Consider the following 20,530-nt stretch of genomic DNA (forward strand, 5'->3'; position numbering starts at 1 on the left):
CAGTTGGAGGGGGAGGAGGTGGCCGAGGGTGGGCTTGCGAGGCTGTGACGCGCCGCGAGGGGGCGAGCGTCTGCTGCTGGGGGATACGACGCCATGGGCGTGTCGGGGGTGCTACTTGAAGCGTCTTGGAGTGCTCTGGCGTGCTGCAGGTGGTCGTCGGGCGGTGTGTGTGGAGCGAGCGAGGTCGGTCGAGGCGGTGCGGCGGCGAGAGTGGCGGGGGCGGCCGGCGGCTGCGCGCTGCTCGAGTGGACCGACAGCTAGACTGGCTGGAGCTGGACGGGCAAGCTGCGCAGCTCGAGCGAGTCGAGTCGAGTGGACGGCGCGAGAGTCGAGTGGACGAACGAGGTCATCGCTTCCTCTCCTCCTCGTCGACAGCCCCGCCCGACTAGCTACAGGGCAGAACACCTTGCTACACTCGACCACACTCTTTCCCGCACCGGCACTCTCCCCCTCGTCGTCGTCTCTTCCGCCGAGGTGAGCTCATCTCTTCTCCTCATCAACCCTGCCCGCCCTCCCCTGGCTCGGAGTCTAGGCGATGCAGGCCACCGCGTGTACTACTACAGTCACTCTGCCAGTCATCAGCCGGCTCAGACGACAGCACTGACCCGTCTAACCTCCCCAGGTCGCCCTTCCCCTTCACCGCCTCCTCTTCCTCTTCCTCTTCTGCCAGCAATGGCCGCCGCCATTCCACAAGAACGCACCCGCACCATCTGCATCGTCGCCCACGTCGAGTGAGCCTGAGCCTGTCCACTTCCTCGTGCGACCTCGAGCTGACCTCGCCCTCCCCTCCCTCCCTCCAGCCATGGCAAGGTGCGGCGGCTCGAGTCCTTCTCCTTGCACCTCCAGACACTGACTCACACGCTGCACGCAGTCGTCCTTTGCCGACTCGCTCCTCGCCGCCAACGGCATCATCTCGTCCCGCCTCGCCGGCACCATCCGCTACCTCGACAGCCGCGAGGACGAGCAGGAGCGCGGCATCACCATGGAGAGCTCGGCCGTCAGCCTTCGGTGGCGGCTACCCAAGAAGGCCGTCGAGGGCGACAGCGACAAGGCGCCGACCGAGGACTACAAGATCAACCTGATCGACACGCCCGGCCACGTCGACTTCTCGAGCGAGGTCTCGACGGCGTCGAGGCTGTGCGACGGCGCTTTCGTTCTCGTCGACGCAGTCGAGGGTGTCTGCACGCAGGTCCGTCACCCTCTCCCCTCGTCATCCCCCATTCCTCCATCGATCCAGTCACTGACTCGCCCGCGATTCCCTCGCACAGACCGTCACCGTCCTGCGCACCGTCTACCTGTCGCACCTTCGCCCGATCCTCGTCATCAACAAGCTCGACCGCCTCGTGACCGAGATCAAGCTGTCGCCGATCGAGGCGTACCACCACTTGAACCGCATCATCGAGGACGTCAACGCCGTCGTCGGCTCGTTCTACTCGTCCGAGCGCATGGAGGAGGACCTGCGCAGGCGAGAGCGTGCCGAGGCGGCCCAGGACGCGCACGACGCCGCCGGGACCGACGGTGCCGCCGCCGCCGGCAGCGACGAGCCGTACGAGGAGCGCGACGACTCGGCCCTGTACTTTGACCCGGCGCAGGGCAACGTCGTCTTCTCGTCGGCGAGTGACGGCTGGGCGTTCCGCATCGCGCGCTTCGCCGAGCTGTACGCGGCCAAGCTCGGCCTGAGCGAGAAGGCGCTCGGGAGGTGCCTGTGGGGCGAGTGGTACCTCGACCCAAAGTCGAAGCGCGTCCTGAGTCGCAAGAAGATGGAGCAGAGCGGCAAGAAGCTCAAGCCTCTGTTCGTCCAGTTCGTGCTCGACAACATCTGGGCCGTGTACGACTCGGTCTCGCTCAACCCGTGCGTCGAACCCTTCCTCTTCCGCCTCGTCCCTCACCGAGACCCTCTCTCTGACTCTCTCTCTCTCTCGCCTCTCCTCTCGCAGGAACCCGGTCAAGGTCGACAAGATCATCGCGTCGCTCGGCGTCAAGGTCCGCCCGCAAGACCTGCGCGCCAAGGACACGCGCAACCTGCTCCTGTCCATCTTCTCGCAGTGGCTGCCCCTCGCGCCATCCGCCTTTTCGGCCATCATCGACAAGGTGCCGCCGCCGGCCGCCGCCCAGGCGTTCCGCGTCCCGCGCATGCTCCACCCCGAGCTCGGCCACCTCGACGAGGCGATCGCGCCCGCCTCCAAGCTCGAGTCGGACCTGTTCTCGGGCGCCGACGATCCCGAGGCGTTCCGCGTCGCGTACGTCAGCAAGATGTTCGCCGTCAAGGCCGACGACCTGCCCGAGAACCAGCGCCGGCAGCTCACGGCCGACGACATGCGCGCCCGGGCCAAGCTCCTCAAGGACGCCAAGGAGCGCAAGCAGCAGCTCGTCGACGAGGGCAAGCTCGACGAGGCCGACCAGGTCATGCGCGACTACGAGGCGCAGATCGCCGCCGCGACGGCGGCCGCCGGCGGCCCGAGCGCCGACGACGCGCACCGCGACGTCCTGATCGGGTTCGCCCGCCTGTACTCGGGCACCGTGTCGCTCGGCCAGACGCTGTACGCCGTCCTGCCCAAGTACAACGCCGACCTCGCGCCATCGCACCCGCACAACGCCAAGCACCTCGCGCCCGTCAAGGTCGAGCAGCTGTACATGATGATGGGGCGCGAGCTCCTCGCCGTCAAGGAGGTCCAGGCCGGCAACCTGTTCGCCGTCGGCGGGCTCGAGGGCACCGTCCTCCGCAACGCGACGCTGTGCGGCATGGGCCGCGACGAGGAGGTCAAGGAGGGCGCCGCTCGGGACGAGGACCGTGATTGCCTCGTCAACCTCGCTGGCGTCACCAACACGGTACGTCTCGCCGTCCTCTTTCGTCCCTCCCTGTCCTCAAGAACGTCTCTGACAGTGCTGCCTTGCACTTCCCTCCCTCGCCCGCTCGCAGGCACCCCCCATCGTCCGAGTCGCGCTCGAGCCGCAGGACCCGTCCGAGATGTCCAAGCTCGTCGAGGGCCTTCGACTGCTCAACCAGGCCGACCCTTGCGTCGAGACGCTCGTCCAGCCGACCGGCGAGCACGTCATCCTCACGGCCGGCGAGCTTCACCTCGAGGTGCGTCCCTCAGCTTGCCCTCTTTCCCTTCCTTTCCGTGATCCGACGAGCCAACAGACCTGACTCACGCGTATTCGTCCGCAGCGCTGCCTCAAGGACCTGCGCGACCGGTTTGCTCGCATCGAGATCACCGTCTCGCCCCCGATCGTCCCGTTCCGCGAGACGGCTGTGCACGGTGTCGGTGCGTCCTCGGCTCCCTCGTCTCTCTCGCGCGCTCGGGCACTGACTCGAGTGCACCCTGTGCAGACATGGCGCCGCCCAAGACGGCCGGTCAAGCTCGCGGCACGGTCCTCGGCGCCGTCCAGTCGGGCCTCGTCACGTTCAGCCTGCGCGCCGCACCTCTTCCTTCCTCCATCACCAACTTCCTCTCCGCCAACGCCGCGACGCTCAAGCGCCTGCAGCGCGACCGCCGCAGCGGCAAGTCGGACGACGATGACGTGGCGGCGGGCGATGCCGCCCAGCCCGAGGGCGGCGCCGTCGTCCCGGTCGAGGAGTTCTGGATCAAGCTCGAGGAGCTGCTGAAGGAGGCAGGGAGGGAGTGGGCGGGTTTGGCCGACCAAGTGTGGGCGTTCGGGCCTCGCAGGGTCGGGCCCAACCTCCTCGTCGACAAGACTGCCGGTTCTCCTCGCTCGTGCGTCTTGCCCTGTCTGCCCCTCGCCCCCGAAGTAGCCGTTACTAATGCTGCGACTTGTGCAGGCTCCGCCGGCGCCTCGAGCGCCAAGCCGCCATCCCGTCCGCCCTCCAGACGCCGGGCGGCGGCCCCTCGGCGCTCACCCCACCCAAAACGCCTCTCGCCGCTCCTTCCGACCCGACCCTCGCACGCGAGTTCGCCTCGACCGAGTTCTCGGCCGGCGAGATCGACCTGTCGACGCTCAAGCAGTCGCTCACCGAGGTCGACATGTCGTCGTCGGCCATGGAGCGCCTCCCGGACGTGCGCGAGCTCGACGAGAACTTTGAGACGGCGTTCCAGTTGGCGATGAACCGCGGTCCGCTGTGCGCCGAGCCCGTCGTCGGCATGGCGTACTTCCTCGAAGCCGTCGAGCTCAACCCGGGCGAGCAGGACATTGCCTCGGGTGCGTCTTCCTCTCCCTCTCTTTCTTCCCCCACTTCCTGCAAATCCGAGTTGACTCAGTCTCTCGATCTTGCAGTTCGGCAACGGTGGTCAAACGCCCGAGGGCAGCTCATCTCGGCCGGCCAGGACGCGTTCCGCAACGGCCTCCTCGACTGGTCGCCTCGGCTCCAGCTCGCGACCTACTCGTGCGACATCCGGGCGACGGGCGAGGTGCTCGGCAAGGTGTACGGCGTCGTCACGAAGCGCAAGGGGCGCATCGTCTCGGAGGAGATGAAGGAGGGCACGGCCTTCTTCACCGTCTCGGCGCTCTTGCCTGTTGTCGAGTCATTCGGCTTTGCCGACGGTGCGACCTCGTTCTCGCTCTCTATCCTCGAGCCGTTCTCGTCCTCTCGATCGAGTCGTTCCTGACCGTGCCCTGCCCCGTTCCGTCCTCGCAGAGATCCGCACGCGCACCTCGGGCGCCGCCTCGCCCCAGCTCGTCTTCCACGGATACGAGACGCTCGACCAGGACCCGTACTGGGTGCCGACGACCGAGGAGGAGCTCGAGGACCTCGGCGAGAAGGCCGACAAGGAGAACGTCGCCAAGAAGTACATGGACGCTGTCCGCAGGCGCAAGGTGCGTCCTCGCTCTCTCCTCTTTCGTCTTCGAGTCTCGCCGAATCGATGACTGACTCCTTCTCGTGACGCAGGGCATGGCTGTCGACCGCAAGGTGATCCTGCACGCCGAGAAGCAGAAGACCATGAAGTCGGCCTGAGGAGGACGAGGGAGGACGGACGGCTTGGTAGAGCTCGCATCGTATCTGCATCTTGTAGCATTCGCTCTCGTGTCGGCTCACAGCGAGAACATGCGTGCAGAGCGCGAGCTGACCTCCTCGGCGGGGTCTTCGAGTCGGTCGAGGTCCGAGGCGAGAGCACTCTTCCTGCGGGCTTGCACGCCGGCGAGGCCACTCTGTACACTACTGAGAACGTGAAACCTTAAAAGCTTTAAAAGCCTTATATATTCTTTTTTTTCTTATAAAACTTAAAACCTTAGAGGCTATTTAAGTTGCTGATTTATATTAATTTTATTGTTCAAACATGAGAGCTTAGTACGTGAAACATGAGATTTAAAAGCCTTATATATTCTTTTTTTTCTTATAAAACTTAAAACCTTAGAGGCTATTTAAGTTGCTGATTTATATTAATTTTATTGTTCAAACATGAGAGCTTAGTACGTGAAACATGAGAGCTTAGTACGTTAGCCATGAGGGCTCGAGGAGGGTCAAGGAGCGCTTCAACAAGGCGGCAGCGCTCTGTGAGCCTCGCACGACGTGTGAGTCCTCGTCCTCCCCGCCTCCCTCTGTTTGGCCCCCCTCCCCCTCTTCTCCCGCTCCACCTGCCGACGCGACACGCGAGTCAGGTGGTCAGTGGAGCTTACTTGGTCCTGACGCAGGTCGAGCGGCTGCGCAGGAGCGGCGGTCGGCCTTCTTCTCGGCGTGCGGCTCGCTGTCGACTACGAGCCGGTTCATCTGCATCCTTGTACGTCCCCCTCGCTCTCGTCCTTGTCCCCAAGGCCTACAGCCGGGACTCCAGGCCGCCCTGAGCCACGCACTCACCCTCTCGACCTCGCGCCACAGGTTAGCCGAGCCCGCGATGGCATCCCCTCCTTCTCGTCCCCGAAAGCTCCCCTCGTACCCTTCCTGCCTCCCGCGCCGGCCCCTGTCGACGCCGACACGCCCTCTGCAGGTTATGGGCGGGCCCCGGAGGACCAAGCTGCCCGCCCCGTGAAAGCTACTCGTCCCGGCGGCCGAGCAAGCCGAGCCGTCGTGGACGGGTCTGACGAGGCCGCGCCCGCCCTCTTTGCCCTCGGTAGGCAGCGGGCGCACCCCGGTGAGCCGTTGCGCACGGCTGCGCCCCTCGGGGCCCGTCCGTGCGCACGGCCACCTACAAAAAACAGGGGGATCCTGCGCACCCTCGCTCAAACGCTATCTCTTGATCTAGCAGGGTTACAGCGTTCTGCTTGCCCAGGATCGAACGAGGACGTCTCTACGATGCAATCGAGCGCGTCTCCCGAGCCCTTTCACCTTGTAGAGCGCGAGTTGTGAGCCTCGCCTCCCTTCTCAAGTTGGTCGAGGAGCGACTCGAACACAGCTCTTCCTGTCGGCTCCTCTGCTCCCGCGCTCTCTTTTCGAGTCTCTCTGAGTGTCCCACAAGCGAGAGTAAGTGCGCCGACACCTGCTGACTGCGCAAAACCTCGTCCTCCTCCTCGACTCAAGTCGACCCTTCTTCTCGCTTGTCGTTCGCGGACTTGTCGCGCCCGGGGCCGCGCAAGCTCGAGAGTAGACCCGAAGCTTGTCGGTCGCCCTCGATGACGTCGCACCCGATCCTCGTCCAGCTGCAGACTCGCAGAAAGCGCTCGAGCCCTCGTCAAAACCCTCCCCTCGAGCGAGCCGAAAGCTATGCGATGATAGCTCGGGTTGTAATCTCGCTAGGCTTGACCTCGACGCTATTGCCGAATACAAAAGTCAAGCGCGAGGTCGTAATCTCGACGACTCGCGCCCCGCACCTCGTCCTCCACGCTCAACTCGGCCGCACCGATGCTGTGCCTTGCCGACGCGCGTCCAGCTCTTCTGCATCGCATCATCTATCTATGGGGCCTGCTCCCGCGCCGCCGCGAGCGGCTACCGAGGGCGCAGGGCGCGTCGCATCTTCATCAGCAACTCGCGTCGTCCGACCTCTCTCAACTGGTGGCAACGGTTCATGGGGCTGTGGGCATCGTCGTCGAGGACTATGGCAGCGTCAAGGAGACTACTGGGCTAGGTGGCCGCGCTGCGCGGGCTGTGGGCGACTGGTGCGTCCACCTCCTCCCCGCCTCCCCGTGTTTGGCCCCCCTCTCCCTCTCTTCTCGCCCCCTCTGCTACGTCGCGACGCGATGCAGGGGTTCTGATGGACTGACCTAGTCCCTTTGCAGGCGAAACGGCTGCGCAAGGCGAGCAGGGCGGTCTTCTGGGCGGCACGAGGCGGGCTCTCGACCTCGAGGCGGCTCATGTTGTCCTTTGTACGTCACGCACACACTCTTTCTTCCCTGCAGGACCTTCACATGGATCTGTGCTCCTCGCCGAGCCACGCACTGATCCTCTCGACCTCGCACCGCAGGTTGGTCGCGCCCTCGATGGCACCTCCCCCTTCTCGGCCCCGAAAGCTTCCCCTCGCGCCCTTGCTGCGCCGCGCGAAGGCGCTCTATCCTCTCCCATAGCTCTTCTCGTCACCTGCGAGCTCTCCCGGTCCGTTTAGAGTTCTCGTTCGTCGTCGCACTCGTCCCGGCGGCTCAGCGAGTCGAGCCGTCGCGGACGGGTCTTTACGAGGCTGCGCCCGCCCTCTCGTGCCCCTGAGGGCAGCGGGCGCACTGTGGTGAGCCGCTCGCACGGCGCGCACCCCTGCGGAGCGACCGTGCGCCCGGCCACCTACAAAAGACAGGGGGATCCTCCGCACCCTCGCTCAAACGCTAGCTCTTGATCTAGCAGGGTTACGGCCTCCTGCGCACGCCAGATCGGACGACGAGGTGTCTGCGATGCAATCGAGCGCGTTTGCCGAGCTACTTTGTCGTGTACAGCGCGAGTTGGCCCTCCTGCTCTGCTCACTTGAGTCCGAGGTCGGCGAGACGGCGAGAGCTCTCTCTTCTGGCTCGTTCTCTCGCGAGCAGTCTCTTTGCGTCTCTGAGAGTGTGCTGCGGAAGCTCGTCCTGGGCTCATAAGTCTGCGCCGACCGCTGTGGGAGGAGGCTCGACTTGAGAAGGCCGACTCGCGGTCGGTCGCTCTTCCTCCTCGAGCGTCTCTACGCTCCTCTCTGCGTCGTCAGACTCTTCTCAAGATCGTGTTGTCCACCCTCGAGCCGAAAGCGGCACAGGCGACGCCGAGCTGGCTTTCGAAAGCGAGCTCTCGAGCTGTCGAGGGAGGCGCAGGTGCACGAGAGACGAGACGGGCGAGCGCGCGCTGAAACGACAACCGATGACATGATTAGAGGGAGCGCACACCGAGAGAGAGAGGGCAGCGAGAGGGGTCGTACAACAAGAGCGACCCGCAAGGTGCGCCATCCCGCACGGCCGCTCGGTCCTCCTCCAACCCTTCCTCGCCGCTTCTCTCGACCGAGAACGAGAGAGAGAGATAAAGAGATAGATGCGTGTAGTGCAGAAGGTACAGCGAGACGGTATGCGAGTCCTACAACACCTGCCCGGGTGCCCAAGGAAGAGAGGAACAAGATGGAGGGAAAGGGGAGGCTAATCAAGGGTGATGAGCGATGCGCTGTCGCCGGTGCGGAACGCCTCGCTCGTGTCGCGCTCCTCGGTGCTCGCGCCGCGTCGCAGCTCGGGTGCCCAGTTGTTGAGCGGGAGCGCGAGCGACATGAGGTAGTCGGCGCCGGACAGGCCGCTGTGCGCGTTGGCGAGGCGGCGGATCTGGGTCGACGTCGGCGAGGCGCTGCCCCGCACGTCGTCGCCATCGTCCGAGTTCGAGGCGGTCGACGACATGCGGAGGCGGTGGCGAGGGAACCGGACGCAGACCGACGGGTGGTGGTGCAGGGTAAGAGACGAAATGCAAGTCGAGGCGACGAGGGTGGGATAGTGCTTGCGCGCCGAGAGTGGCGGCGGGAGGATCGATGCGGATGACGAGTGCAGGCGCTTGGGCAGCGCCGAGATGCGGCGAGGGGAACGAGGAGGGAGGGGAGGGTACAGGTGCTTGGTGTGGGTCGTAAAGTGGTCGGCGGCGGTCACGTCGTCGCTCGTGCCCGACAGCTGGAGATTCGGGTACGGCGTGATCTGGAAGACGTCGTGGTCCTCGAGATTCGCGGGCAACGGGCCCGCCGGCGCGATGTCGACCGCCTCGATGGCGTCCCACGCGAGGTCGCCCTCGAGGACCGACCCAGCCGACCGGGCGTCGTCCGAGGCCGCCGTCGACGCCGGGGCGCACTCGAGGACGCCGTCGAGCTTCATCGAGTGCGAGTCGAGCGTGCCGAGCTCGCTCAAAGGCGTCAGGCTCGATCGAGACCGAGACGCCGCGTCGGGGGCGGTTGACCCGCTCGCGACGGCGCTCGACGGCGCGCCGAGGACGGCCTCGGGCGCGACCATGTCGCCCATGCGGTCCTGCAGCGCCTGCATGCGCGCGCCCGAGTCGCCGGCGAGGTCCGAGTAGAAGAGCGGGTTGGCGAAGTAGACGACGCCGCCGGCCTCCTTGTGGCGCTTGGCCGGGCGCGTGTCCTCGGCCGAGACGTCAGACGCGACCGAGGCGTCGTCGTTGCTGCCCTTCTCCGACTCGGAGTCGTTGCGGCGGACGAAGAGGGGCGTGTACAGGAGGTGCTTCGGGGCCGGCTGGACGGACGAGCCGAGGACGTGCGCGCCGTCATGGCCGCTCGACGCGCCCGGCACCTCGTGCAGCTCGTTGACCGAGTGGCGGAGCGCGCTCGGGGCCGGCGGGGCGGCGGCGAGCTCGGCGCGAGTCGACGGCGGGAGCGGCGACCACTTCGAGGCCGTGTCGTGCGCCTCGAGCACCGCCTGCGCGTGGCCGACCGAGAGGCGCTTGTCGCCCTGCGAGCTCGAGCCGTTCTTCGAGCCCATCGACGGGTACTGCGACGTCGGGGCCGTCGAGCCCTTGGACGGCCGGCCCGACCCGCTCTCGCCGGCGACACGAGCGCCCGAGCCCGACCGGGCGCCGCCGCCTCGCTCGTCAAACATCGAGTCGGGAACGCCGTTGCTCGAGCGGCTCGAGCGACTCGACCCTCGGCCGCCGCCCTCGACGACGTGGCGGCGGTGCTCCTGCTCGCGCTCGGCGTCCTCGACGCCCTGCATGCGGGTCGCCTCGATCGCGTTGTCCTCCATGTCGCCCATGCCGAACGTCGACTTGGCGTCGGCGGCGGCGGCGTCCTGCATGCGCGGCGCGGGCTTCGTGCGCGGGCCCTTCCACCGGATCTTGTTGCCCTCGGCGCTCACCTCGACGAGCGTGCTCTTGGTGCGCAGGGCGTGGCGGACCGTGGCGAGGCTGACGTTGAGGCGATGCAGGGCGGCCATGGTCGACACGAGGTTGAGGTACAGCCACCCGCCGCGGGCCTGGACGTCGTCGGCGACGAGCATGGCGCGCAGGTACGCCGTGTTGGTCGACGACTGGGCCGGGAGCGGGTGCGGTTCGGTGTGGAGCGGGTTGGGCGACGGGATCGACTGGTGCGGGTGGTCGGGGTCGTCGAGCGGGAGCGACTCGGAGAAGAGGCGCTCGATCATGTCGACGATGACGAACTCGAGCCGCTCCGGGTCGGGCGTGCCGTCTCGACTGCTCGTCGAGCCGTCGTAGCTCGCCGTGCGGCGGGCACGGGGCACGCGCTCGGGGCTCGGCGCCTCCTCGGACGTGTTGGGCGCGCGCTTGCGCTTCTTGGACGTCGGGTCCGAGATGCGCATCCCGCTGCCCGTGCCCATCGTCGACAGCGGCTCGGCGCCCGAGAACGAGGGGGCGGCGAGGACGTCGCGCTCGGGAGGAAAGATGTCGGTCGGGCGGCGCAAGAGGGCGGGAGGATCAGGGAGGGGAAGGGAAGAGGTGGCGCCGAGCGGCTCGATCGTCGCAGCGTTCCGCTCCCTCGACACCTTCTGCGCCCTCCCGCCGCTGCCCGACGCGCTGCCCGAACCCGTCGCCGACCGGTCGGCGCCCGCGCTCGGCCCGCTGCCGGCGGCGAGCAGGGCCTCCTTGCCGAGCGCCTCGCGCTCCGAGCTGCGCAACGAGCGCAGGGTCGCGCCAAGCGACGACGTCGACTCGGTGTTGTCGTGGTTGCTGACGTCGCCGCTGACGTTGACGCGCGAGGACGAGCTCAGGAGGTCGCCCGACGAGGCGGTCGTAGACAGGGTCTGGACGTAGTCGGTCAAGAAGCCCTCGATCTCGCGACGGCGTTGTCTGCAGGTGCGACTAGTCAGTGGCCGACCTTGACGAGGCATCCTGGGGAGAGACGGACTTGGGCAAACCGTCGAAGAAGCGGACCTCGAACAGGCGCTCGTTGCGCAGGTTGCTCGGGACCCTCGCCGACTCGAAGCGCTTGAGGCGCGCCTTGAGCTTCTGGTCTGTGGCGGAAACTTGACGTGAGCATGCTGTCACATTCAGAGGAGTGATAGAGAAGGAGGACGTACTCTGCAGCGTCAAATCGTCGACCTGGGAGGAGGGGAGAGATCGGGTCAGACACGGGTCCCTGGACACCAGGACCGAGGAGCGAGAGGCACGCACAATGTCCCTGAAGCTCTGCTCCGACACGAAGGCGCCACCGTCCTGCGTCCCGCTGCGCGTACTCGGCCCCGACCTGGTGCTGCCGCCGCGCGAGTAAGTCGGCTCTGGCGGCTCGTGGTAGACAGGGACGACGGGTGAAGCAGGCGGGTTGGCCTCGAGCGAGCCACTGGACGACGTGCTCGAGGGGCTGACGTCGCCGTTCTCGGAGCCGCTGTCGGAGGGTAGGGGGATGCCGAGTGCGCCGAGGCGACGGGTCGACAGCGAGTCGGGCTGCTGCTGGGACGTGGTCGAGGGCGGTTGGTGCAAGTCGCTGTTCTGCTGCAGGCGGGGCAGAGCGTGTGTCAGGTGTGGCGCTCAGGAGCTGGCGCGCTCGAGAAGGAAGGGGAACCCGCGACGGACCGAAGGCGGTGGAGGTGGCACCTGGGCGCCGTTGCGCGCGAGCGACGCCTGCTCGTGCGACTGGGCGCAGTCCGACGCTCGCCCTTTGCCCTTGCTCTGGCCGTCCCACGCGGCGTCGCTGCGGACGCGAGCGACGGCGGGCGGCAACAGTGATGAAGATGGAGGAGCGGCGACATCGGGAGGTTTGCCACGGTCGGCGGCGGGCATGGCGGGGCGAGTGCAGCTGCTGTGGGTGCGGCCACTGCTCGCAGGGTCGGTGCTCGAGCAGCACGCAGCGGGCGTGCGCGATGGGCGAGAGCGAGGAGCTGCTCTCGCGCGAACGGTCTCGGCTCTCGCTTGACGCGGATCGACTTTGAACGCCCAAACCTCGTCGAGCGCTCCGCAGGAGTCGCTTTCCGAGCTCGTAAAGTGTTCGCATTGTGGGCACAGACGGGACAGCTGTGCTCGTGCGCGAGGGCGACACCTCGAGGCTCGAGCAGCTTCGGCACACGGTGCGCGAGGGAACTCGAATCCTCGCTGCAAGGTCACACCTCCGCCTTCTCCACCCGCTCGCCCAGCTACTCGGTCTCGTCGTAGTGCCGCTTGAACACGCGCGCCGAGAACTCGCCGAACGTCTCGCCGCTGTCGGCGACGACCTCGTCGTGGTTGGGCTGCGGTGCGTCACACGCGGTCGGTACGAGACGACTGGAGAGAGAAGCAGAGGAAGGAGGGCGCACCTGGAGGAAAACGGCGAGCGTCTCGCGCGTGACGAACCCGCTCTCGACCCGGCCCCACGTCTGCGGCTCGTCCTCCTTCTTGCGCTCGATCGCCTGCAGCGCCTTGGTGCCGAGGTTGGCCGCCGTCGCGTTGACAAAGTGCGGCGTCGCGGCGAGGCGCTTTGACGTGAGGAGCTCGAGCGTCTCGCCCGTCTGGAGGGCGACGCAGTCGGCCGGGATCGTCGCCTGCACGACCTTGCCGCCGCGAGTCTTGATGAAGAGGCCGGTCGAGGGTGCGGGTGCCGGGATGACGAGCGGGTCGAGGGGCGCAGAATCGGGGTGGAACAGGTACAGGGAGGGACACAGGACCGTGAGGAGGGAATGGTCGATGTGGGTCCCGCACTGCAGGTCCAGGTCGTCAGTGAGGCGGCCCTGGACGAAGCGAGAGGCTCGTGGAGCTCACCCAGCTGTCGTCGACCTCTTCTGGCTTGTACGGCTCGTCGGGGACCGAGGATGAGGGCGGCAAGGTGAACGACGCGCCGTCTCGAGGAAACTGCGCGCAGAACGAGCTCGTCAACGACCTGACCCTCGCCGCGCCGGTCCGAGAGTAGAGAGACCGGGGGACGCACGTAGTGCAGCAACCGCGCCTTGCTCGAGTGGCTCTCCTTGACGAGCTGCTCGACCGACTTGGACGAGGCCGTCTTGCCGACGAGCTGGTCGCACGCCGCGCCGACGAGGATGCCGATGCGGACCATGAGCGCACACAGCTCCTTGAAGGCCTCCTCGAACCCTTCGACGCCGCGCTCGTCGGGCCAGATGTTGGCGACGGGCTCGTCGCCGTCGTGGAGGCCCGGCGTGAGGTCGTACGACGGGTTGTTGTAGAACGAGCCCTTGAGGAGGTCGGGCTTGCCGTTCATGACCTCCTTGCCGTGCGACCAGCCCACCGAGAAACGGCTCCCAGGGTGGGCGTACTTCTCGCGAGTCGCGGCGGGGAGCGAGGCGAACGAGTTGGACAGGTGGAGGAGCCGCTGGCGCAGCTGCGGGAACTCGGGCGGCAAGTCGGACACGACGACGAGGCCGAGCGCGTCTGGGCTCGAGTCGAAGCCCTGCTGGACGAGCGAGGCCAAGGACGAGTCGCCGGAGATGAGGGCCGGGTACGGGATGACGACGGGCTGGATGCGCTCGGGGTCGGCCATGGCGGTGCGGTGACGGGTGCGCTGGAGCTGCTCGAGCAAGCTGGACCGAGGGCGAGGTCGATCGGTGCGAGAGAGCGAGAGGGAGAGGCGCGGGGCGGCCGGGGCGGTGCGGGCGAGAGAAGCACGGCCGGCTTGCGCGGCGAGGCACTCTCGTGAACAGCGACTCTTGCGAGAGCAGGAGAGAATGCGAGTGTCCATTTGCGCGGTCGTACAACACGACAAGGGCGAACCACGGCCCGAGCACTGATCTATGTACAAGTCCCGACAGCGAACGAGCCGCACCTGCGCCTGCGCCTCCTCCTGCTGCTGTTCCTGCGGCTAGGCCTGCGCCTGCACATCGTCGTCACCGAGGAGCGCCTCGACCGTGCGGTCCCTGCAGCGCTTGAGGAAGCTGACGAGATCGGTCCCTCCCGTGCCGACGAGCTTGTCGGCCTCGCCGCGGCCGGCGCTCGCGCCCTGCATGCGCCGCGCCTCGTCGGCCTGCTCCTTGGCGACGCGCTTGGCCTCCCACTCGGCCCAGTGGACCGACTCGCGAGCGGGCTCGCGCCGGGCCTGCTGGACGATAAAGACGGTCGCGAGGCGCATGTGGGCGTCGCGGAAGCGCTTCATGGCGCTCACGGCGCCGTCGTACGCCGAGCCGAGCTCGTGCGGGTGGCGGCGGGCGAGTTTGCGGAGCGAGGGGAGGACGGGCGCGAGCGGTGCGTGCGGGTTGGGCGAGTGGAGCGACTCGAGGTGCGACAGAAAGGCGCGGTGGTGGCTGGGCATGTAGTGCGACATGCGCTGCATGAAGGTGGCGTCCGAGGGCGCCTTGTGGAGCGCCGCCTTGGGCCCGCCCGTCGCCGCAGCGCGCACCGCCGCCGCCGTGTCCTCGTCGTGCTCGTCGTGGAACGTGCCCGGGAACGCCGACGCCTCGACCTTGCGCTCGCGCGCGAGCGACCCGTGGCCGTGCGCGTGACCGTGCGCGTGACCGTGCCCGGGGGCGGGAGCGGCGCGCGGCATGTGGTCGACGCCGAGGAACAGGTCGAGCGCGTGGACGAGGCTCGACTGGCCCGCCGAGGGCCCGCCCCACTCCATCTCCTTGTCCTCGCCGTGCGGACCGACGCCCTCGTACGTCCACTTGCCGCCGTTGAACCAGGGCCGGATCTCCCAGTAGAAGACCTCGGGCACGATGCGCTCCCTCGCGCCGGGCCCGAACCCGCCCGTCGACGACGTCGCCGCCGCCATGAGCGCCGTGAGCTCGTCGACGAGGCTCGCGATCGAGCGCAGGTAGCTCGCGATGCGGCCGAGGGCGGTGCGGTCGGCGAAGAAGACCTCGTCGAGCGTCGCCGACATGAGGCGGAGGATGGCCGGGCCGTGCAGCTCGCAGAAGAGCGACAGGAGGAAGAAGGCGCGCTCCGAGGGCGTCTGGGTGAACGTCGTCGTGATCTCGACGTTGTCGGCGCGCAGCCCTCGGGCTTTGTCGGTGAGGCGCCAGGTCCACAGGACCGTGTCGGCGTACGTGAGGATGGGCGGCAGGCCAAGGCGGTCGCTCACCTGGACGAGCGGGACGGCAAGTGAGGCCGGGACGACCGACTGCGACGGGAACGTGCCGTGCATGTAAAAGTGGACGAGGTGGGCGAGGAGGACGTGGGCGCGGCGGAGGAGGGGGAGGGTCGTGAGCGGCTCGACCGAGGCTTGCGGCAACTGCGAGCGGGTCAAATGACGCGGTCAGTAGACGATCGGTGGGTGCGCATAAAGAGGATGGAGGACGGACCTCGCGAACGCCGTGCATCCACCGCCCGCTGATCCTCCCGACAGCCCCACCGGGCACGGCCGCCTCGCGCTCGACCTGCTCGAGGGCGCCCTCGAGGGCGTCCCAGCCCGAGCCGAGTCCTCGCAGCGACTGGACGGGCTCGTCGGCGGGCAGGAAGCCCGTGTGGACCGAGACGTCGTAGTCGGCGGCGGCGAGGGACGAGGTGTCGGGGCGAGCGCCGTCGAGCCAGACCGGGTCGATGACCGAGTCGGGGCGGGGAGGGGTGACGGGTCGCTGAGCGAGGAAGTGGTCCGAGGGGAGCTGGGCCGGGTGGAAGGGCGCGGCGTGGTCGTCCTCGAAGATCGGGAAAGGGACGCGGCGGTGAGCGGGGCGCGAGGGCGACGACGGCTGGTGCGGGTGCTGGTGGGACGCCATGGCGGGACGCTGTCGTGCGCTGGGCTGCTGGCTGGCTAGCTCGGGCGTGCTCGGGGGACGACGGAGGGCTCGAGCCCGAGGCTGACGAGGGTGGCCACAGGCGGGCGAGGAACGCGGTGGCGCTGTAACGGCTCGACCCGGCTCGGTGCGCTCGTGCTGGGCGAGTGCTGCTGATGTGCTGGCGGTGCAAGTGCAGAGCGGTGTGCGGCAGGAGCGAAGAAGTCGGCGAGCGAAGGAAGCACGCGAGGATCGATTGGCTTTCGCTCGCCCGCTGTCTCTCGTTTGTCCAGCAGGCTCCACTCGCAGACGACTAGGTTGCAACACAGAAGCAGTACACACAAGATACAGGACGAGCGAGACGGGTGCGGGCCGCCTCAGGCCTGCTTTTCTGCGATCGGGTTGGCGTGCACCTCGACCTGGAGGAGCAGCGCGTCAGCGGGAAACGAGAGCACGGTAGCGCCCTCTGACGAGTGATGGGACCGAGGGTGAGATGGGCAGGCGGGCGGGGACGCACCCGCTCAATCTTGATCGGCTGCAGCGGCCGCATCTTGTCGTTGACCGGGACCTTCTCCTGCGGGCGCGAGAAGCGTTAGGACCGTCTGACCGTGTCGAGAGGGAGCTGTAGGGCGCACCATCGCGTCGAGCGTCGTGTCGGTCCCGTCGATGACCCTGCGCGAAGCACGAAAGGCGGTTGAGCGAGACGTCGAGGACGAGTAGGTAGACATCTGCGGAGCTCACCGTCCAAAGATGCTGTACTTGGTGTCGAGATGAGACTGTTTCGCGTCTGTGGGAAGGGGGGAGGGTCAGAGAACGGGCCGACCGAGTCGGCGAGAGGAACCAGAGACGGACAGGTGATGAAGAACTGCGACCTGCGGGATGAGGAGCGTCAGAGGCCGCCGAAGAAGTTGCTCTCGAGCGCAAGGAGGTGCTGCGCCTGTCAAGAGAGGCAGCGAGTGACGCACTTGTTCGTATCGGGGCCCGAGTTGGCCATGGCGACAATGCCGCGCTGGTTGAACTGCAGAGGGAACGGTGTCAGCGCATTGGCGCAGGACCGTACTCGCTGGATATCATTCTGTGCTCGACCGAGTGTGTACGGGGACAGGATAGGCGGACGAGAGAGCGAGTCGGACGCACCTTGAGCGTCCCTCGCACCTCGTCCGGGAACGGTCGGCCCCAGATGGACTGGCCGCCCTTGCCCGTCCCAGTCGGGTCGCCGGTTTGGATCATGAAGCCCTTGATGTTGCTGTTGCAGTGACCAGAACAGGGTCAGGACGCCCGAGGCGGGAGGACGAGACGGACGACCGGGGGAGAGGAAAGCGGTGGCGCACCGGTGGAACAGGCACCCGTCGTACTGGCCGCTCGCGCACAGCGCCAGGAAGTTCTGCGGCAGGCGTCGTGGGGGGTCGTCAGGAGGTGCGAGGGTCTGGCGTGGGTGCGAAAGTAGGCGCACCTCTGCAGCTTTGGGGACGGTCTCGCAGAAGACCTCGATCTGTGGGTGCGGGACGGGTCAGTCGCTGAGCGGTCGCTCGAGGGAGAGAGTGAACGGACCTTGATCTCGCCGTGGGACGTGTGGAGCGTGACCGACTGTTCATCAGTGCGACAGACGTGAGGTCAGGGAGGAGGACACGGGGGAAGTCGAGGGGACGACGACGAGCGCACCATGGTGTAGTGTGGCCCTGTCTGTACGAGTGCAGAGGCTGTACAGGCACCGCAGAGCAAGCGAGGGTGCAACACGGAAAGACGAGGTCGACCCTCTCCTCCTCGATCCTCTCGAACCTCGACCACCACCTCGCTGTCCCCCTGGCTGAGGCCAGCGACCTTCAGCATCACGTCAGAGTACATAGGCACCCACACCGCTCGCCTCCACTGCCGCACATGGACCCGTCGCCGTCGCTCGTCGGCCGCCCCGAGTCGCTCAACCGCAGCCTCTCGCTCGCCGACCTCGACCCGTACGCGAGTGCAGCCGACCCAGCAGACGTCCCTCAAGTCCAGGTGAGCTCCATGGCCCCCCAACTCACCCATTGCCCCTCGCGCTGACCCACCCTCAAGCCCTCCCTCCAGCTCCGCCTCGGCCCCGCAACACCCTTCACCAAGGCGTTCGGCGCACACGATCGCGCCAGTCGGTTCGGCCAGCCACCACCTCTACCTGTCGCCGCAAGCCCGCCCCCGCTCATCGACATCTGCGGCCCCACCCCGCCTCGTCCGCCCCCCTTCTCGTCGTCCAACGTCCGCCGCCCGAGCCCGCTCAAGTTCTCCTTCTTCGACGACTCGTTCGACTCGGGCGAGATCACGCCCTCGACGGCCCCGTTCGCCAACCTGTCGCCGCCGCCGACGGTCCGCCGACTGTCGCCCTCGACCACGTCGTGCGACAACAAGGAGACCGAGAACGAGCCGGCGCCGCCCGTCCAGGTCAAGCCTGCGCAGCGGCGGTGGAGCGCAATGACACGTCTGCAGGAGGAGAGGCGCAAGGCCGCGACGCTTGCGCCCGTGCAGGACTGCAGCCCAATCCGCGAGGGTGCGTCTCTGCGTCTCTCGTCGTTTCTTCCCCCGTCGCCCTCACTGACACCTTTACCGTACGCAGGCGACTCGTCCATGATCCTGTCGACAGCGCTTCTCGGCGCAGACGACCTCTCGCTCCTCGCCGACGAGGGCGGCTCGTTCCTGTTCCGGCAGCAAGACGTCACGCTCGACTCGTTCGCCGTGCCGCAGACGGCGAGCGCCGACAACTCGACGCACGACGGCGAGCTCAGCGAGACGAGCGGCGGCATGTCGGTCCTCCTACACGGCCTCGGCGAGTCGATGATCGATCATGCGCGCCTCCCGACCTCGTCCTCGTACCCTTCCCCGCCGTCTATCCTCCCCTCCGACCTCACCTCGTCGACTCGCACCATCACCGGCCCTTCCTCTCCGGCCACTCGCGCTCGCCAAGTCTCGGCCACGCTCAATGCAGAGTCAAGCTTCTTCGCCCTCAGCCCGGAGCAGCACGCGTCGGGCGACGACGTCTCGTTCCTCAACGCCTCGACCGCCTCGTTCGCCGAGTACCGCGACTCGCCCGTCAAGCCTCGCGTCGCGAGCCTCCAGGTCGAGCGTTGGCTCGGCGGCGACGATGACGAGGCGAGGACGCCGCGTCCGGGCGACGGCGGCGGCAGGGTCGCCGACACGAGCGCGTCGAGTGGGAGCGGGAGCGGGACGGCAGAAGGGCCGTCGCAGGACTCATTCGACTTGACGAGGTGGGGCACCGCAGAGCTCGGCACGGGCATGTGCGTCCTCGAGTCTCTCTCGCTCGCCGGCCCGTTCAGGTGGACCTACACTGACTTGCCGCGTTCCCTCCCGTACAGCCTCGACCAGAGCCCGCCGACTGCCATGCTCAAGCCCGAGTCGACCAAGACGCTCGAGCTCAGCTTGCAGAGCCCGATCCAGCCGACCAAGGTCGACCGTCCTCGGCTCGACTCGTCGACTTCCACCCTCGCCTGCTCGACCCGCACCGTCACCGAGCTCGGCTCGTTCTTCGATGGCGGTGTCTCGTCCTCTGCCCTCTCGCCTGTCGCTTCGAGCGCCGCAGCCGTGGTCGAGCCTGTCGTCGTCGCCGAGGGCGACCTTCTCGGCATCGGCAACGTCGGGCCTTCGCCGCAGCGCCTGTCGGCGCCGACGAGCGCAGCAGCGATCCGTCCGCCGCCGTCGTCGGTCAAGGAGACGGGCGCCGAGCGCCTCAAGCGGCGGCTCGACGAGCTGCGCGCGCAGAAGAAGGCGGGCCCGTCCGCCAACGACTCGGCTCGGTCGTCGGCTGTTGCCTCGTCGAGCGCGACGCCGTGCCGCCCTGTCGCACCCAAGGCCCCCTCGACCTCCACCGCACCTGTGCCCCGACTCGCCCGACCGCGGCCGTCCATGCTGCCCGGCCCGACCGCCGCCTCGTCGACCTCGTCCGGGCCCGCGCGCACCCTCTCGAGCTCGCTGTCCGAGCCGCCCAAGACGCCTGGCGAGCGCAAGGACTCGACGGCGGTCAAGCTCGAGCGACTCAGGTCCGAGCGCAAGCAGCGCGAGCTCGCGAGGGCAACGCCCGGACCCTCGTCGTCGTCGTCGGGCATGGTGCGCTCGAGCAGCGCGACCCTCGCGGGCAAGCCGGGCATGCGCGCGCCGGCCACGGTTACGGCGTCGAGTGCAGGTCTTGCATCGAGGCGCAGCATGGCCGACCTGAGCGGTGCGGCCTCGTCGTCGACGTCGGCCAAGGCGACCTCGACAGGCGGCGGCCTCGTGCGCTCACGCTCGCTCGTCGCGCCCTCGTCGCGCCCGCTCCTCGCCGCCACCGCTGCCGCACCTGCGTCCCGAGCGTCCGGCACGGCCGCCTCGACCGCACCGCGCAAGTCGCTCGCGCCGCGCTCGTCCCTCCTCCCGCCTGCCTCGTCCTCGTCCGGCACGGCCCACCGCCGCCTCTCGACGGCGCCTAAGCTCGAGTCCACGTCGGCGCCTCAGAGGGCACGCGTGCCGCTCGGGGCGACCCAGCCGGCGGCGCAGGGCGAGCCGTCGTCGTCGTCGTCGGGCGCGAGGTTCAAGCCTCGGGTCAGCAGGATCGGGACGGCGCCGGTGCGGCGGTGAGTTGGCGGTCGGGCAGCTGGCCTGTGCGTCGAGAGCTGGCCTCTGTCGCTATGTCTTTCGTAGCGTCGACGAGTGCGTCGACAACGAGGCGGTC

General features: G+C 67.7%; 6 protein-coding genes across 6 annotated transcripts; 2 read left to right on the plus strand and 4 right to left on the minus strand.

Moving 5' to 3' along the window:
* The first annotated feature begins 515 nt into the window (after window positions 1-515).
* Window positions 516-4,981, plus strand: RHOBADRAFT_51882 (uncharacterized protein). The gene is made up of 13 exons (XM_018416065.1): window positions 516-551; window positions 623-731; window positions 801-810; window positions 872-1,189; window positions 1,269-1,852; window positions 1,938-2,829; window positions 2,921-3,085; window positions 3,170-3,266; window positions 3,332-3,716; window positions 3,782-4,158; window positions 4,234-4,500; window positions 4,595-4,773; window positions 4,847-4,981. Exons 1-13 carry the CDS (start codon window positions 536-538, stop codon window positions 4,910-4,912), a joined length of 3,465 nt encoding a protein of 1,154 aa, XP_018272947.1. The 5' UTR covers window positions 516-535; the 3' UTR covers window positions 4,913-4,981.
* A 3,316-nt stretch (window positions 4,982-8,297) lies between these two features.
* On the minus strand, window positions 8,298-11,992 carry RHOBADRAFT_51883 (uncharacterized protein; the record flags this gene model as incomplete). The annotated part of the gene is made up of 5 exons (XM_018416066.1): window positions 8,298-11,062; window positions 11,121-11,226; window positions 11,293-11,314; window positions 11,387-11,704; window positions 11,786-11,992. 5 exons carry the CDS (start codon window positions 11,990-11,992, stop codon window positions 8,413-8,415), a joined length of 3,303 nt encoding a protein of 1,100 aa, XP_018272948.1. The 3' UTR covers window positions 8,298-8,412.
* A 350-nt stretch (window positions 11,993-12,342) lies between these two features.
* On the minus strand, window positions 12,343-13,676 carry RHOBADRAFT_42113 (uncharacterized protein; the record flags this gene model as incomplete). The annotated part of the gene is made up of 4 exons (XM_018414006.1): window positions 12,343-12,435; window positions 12,502-12,882; window positions 12,944-13,033; window positions 13,110-13,676. The coding sequence occupies 4 exons, from the start codon at window positions 13,674-13,676 to the stop codon at window positions 12,343-12,345; spliced, it is 1,131 nt and encodes a 376-aa protein (XP_018272949.1).
* Window positions 13,677-13,850: 174 nt separating this feature from the next.
* Window positions 13,851-15,843, minus strand: RHOBADRAFT_51885 (uncharacterized protein; the record flags this gene model as incomplete). Its single annotated transcript, XM_018416067.1, has 2 exons — window positions 13,851-15,359; window positions 15,430-15,843. 2 exons carry the CDS (start codon window positions 15,841-15,843, stop codon window positions 13,995-13,997), a joined length of 1,779 nt encoding a protein of 592 aa, XP_018272950.1. The 3' UTR covers window positions 13,851-13,994.
* A 298-nt stretch (window positions 15,844-16,141) lies between these two features.
* On the minus strand, window positions 16,142-17,553 carry RHOBADRAFT_64612 (uncharacterized protein). Its single transcript, XM_018418527.1, has 11 exons — window positions 17,503-17,553; window positions 17,392-17,427; window positions 17,294-17,332; window positions 17,172-17,224; window positions 16,978-17,086; window positions 16,806-16,858; window positions 16,693-16,712; window positions 16,582-16,627; window positions 16,476-16,512; window positions 16,358-16,414; window positions 16,142-16,259 (listed from the first exon to the last, which is right to left on the minus strand). Exons 1-11 carry the CDS (start codon window positions 17,503-17,505, stop codon window positions 16,218-16,220), a joined length of 495 nt encoding a protein of 164 aa, XP_018272951.1. The 5' UTR covers window positions 17,506-17,553; the 3' UTR covers window positions 16,142-16,217.
* Window positions 17,554-17,718: 165 nt separating this feature from the next.
* On the plus strand, window positions 17,719-20,436 carry RHOBADRAFT_51887 (uncharacterized protein; the record flags this gene model as incomplete). Its single annotated transcript, XM_018416068.1, has 4 exons — window positions 17,719-17,835; window positions 17,905-18,358; window positions 18,425-19,103; window positions 19,182-20,436. 4 exons carry the CDS (start codon window positions 17,719-17,721, stop codon window positions 20,434-20,436), a joined length of 2,505 nt encoding a protein of 834 aa, XP_018272952.1.
* Window positions 20,437-20,530: the final 94 nt, after the last annotated feature.

This window comes from Rhodotorula graminis (assembly GCF_001329695.1).
Source record: "Rhodotorula graminis WP1 unplaced genomic scaffold RHOBAscaffold_3, whole genome shotgun sequence".
NCBI classification, from domain to species: Eukaryota; Fungi; Basidiomycota; class Microbotryomycetes; order Sporidiobolales; family Sporidiobolaceae; genus Rhodotorula; species Rhodotorula graminis.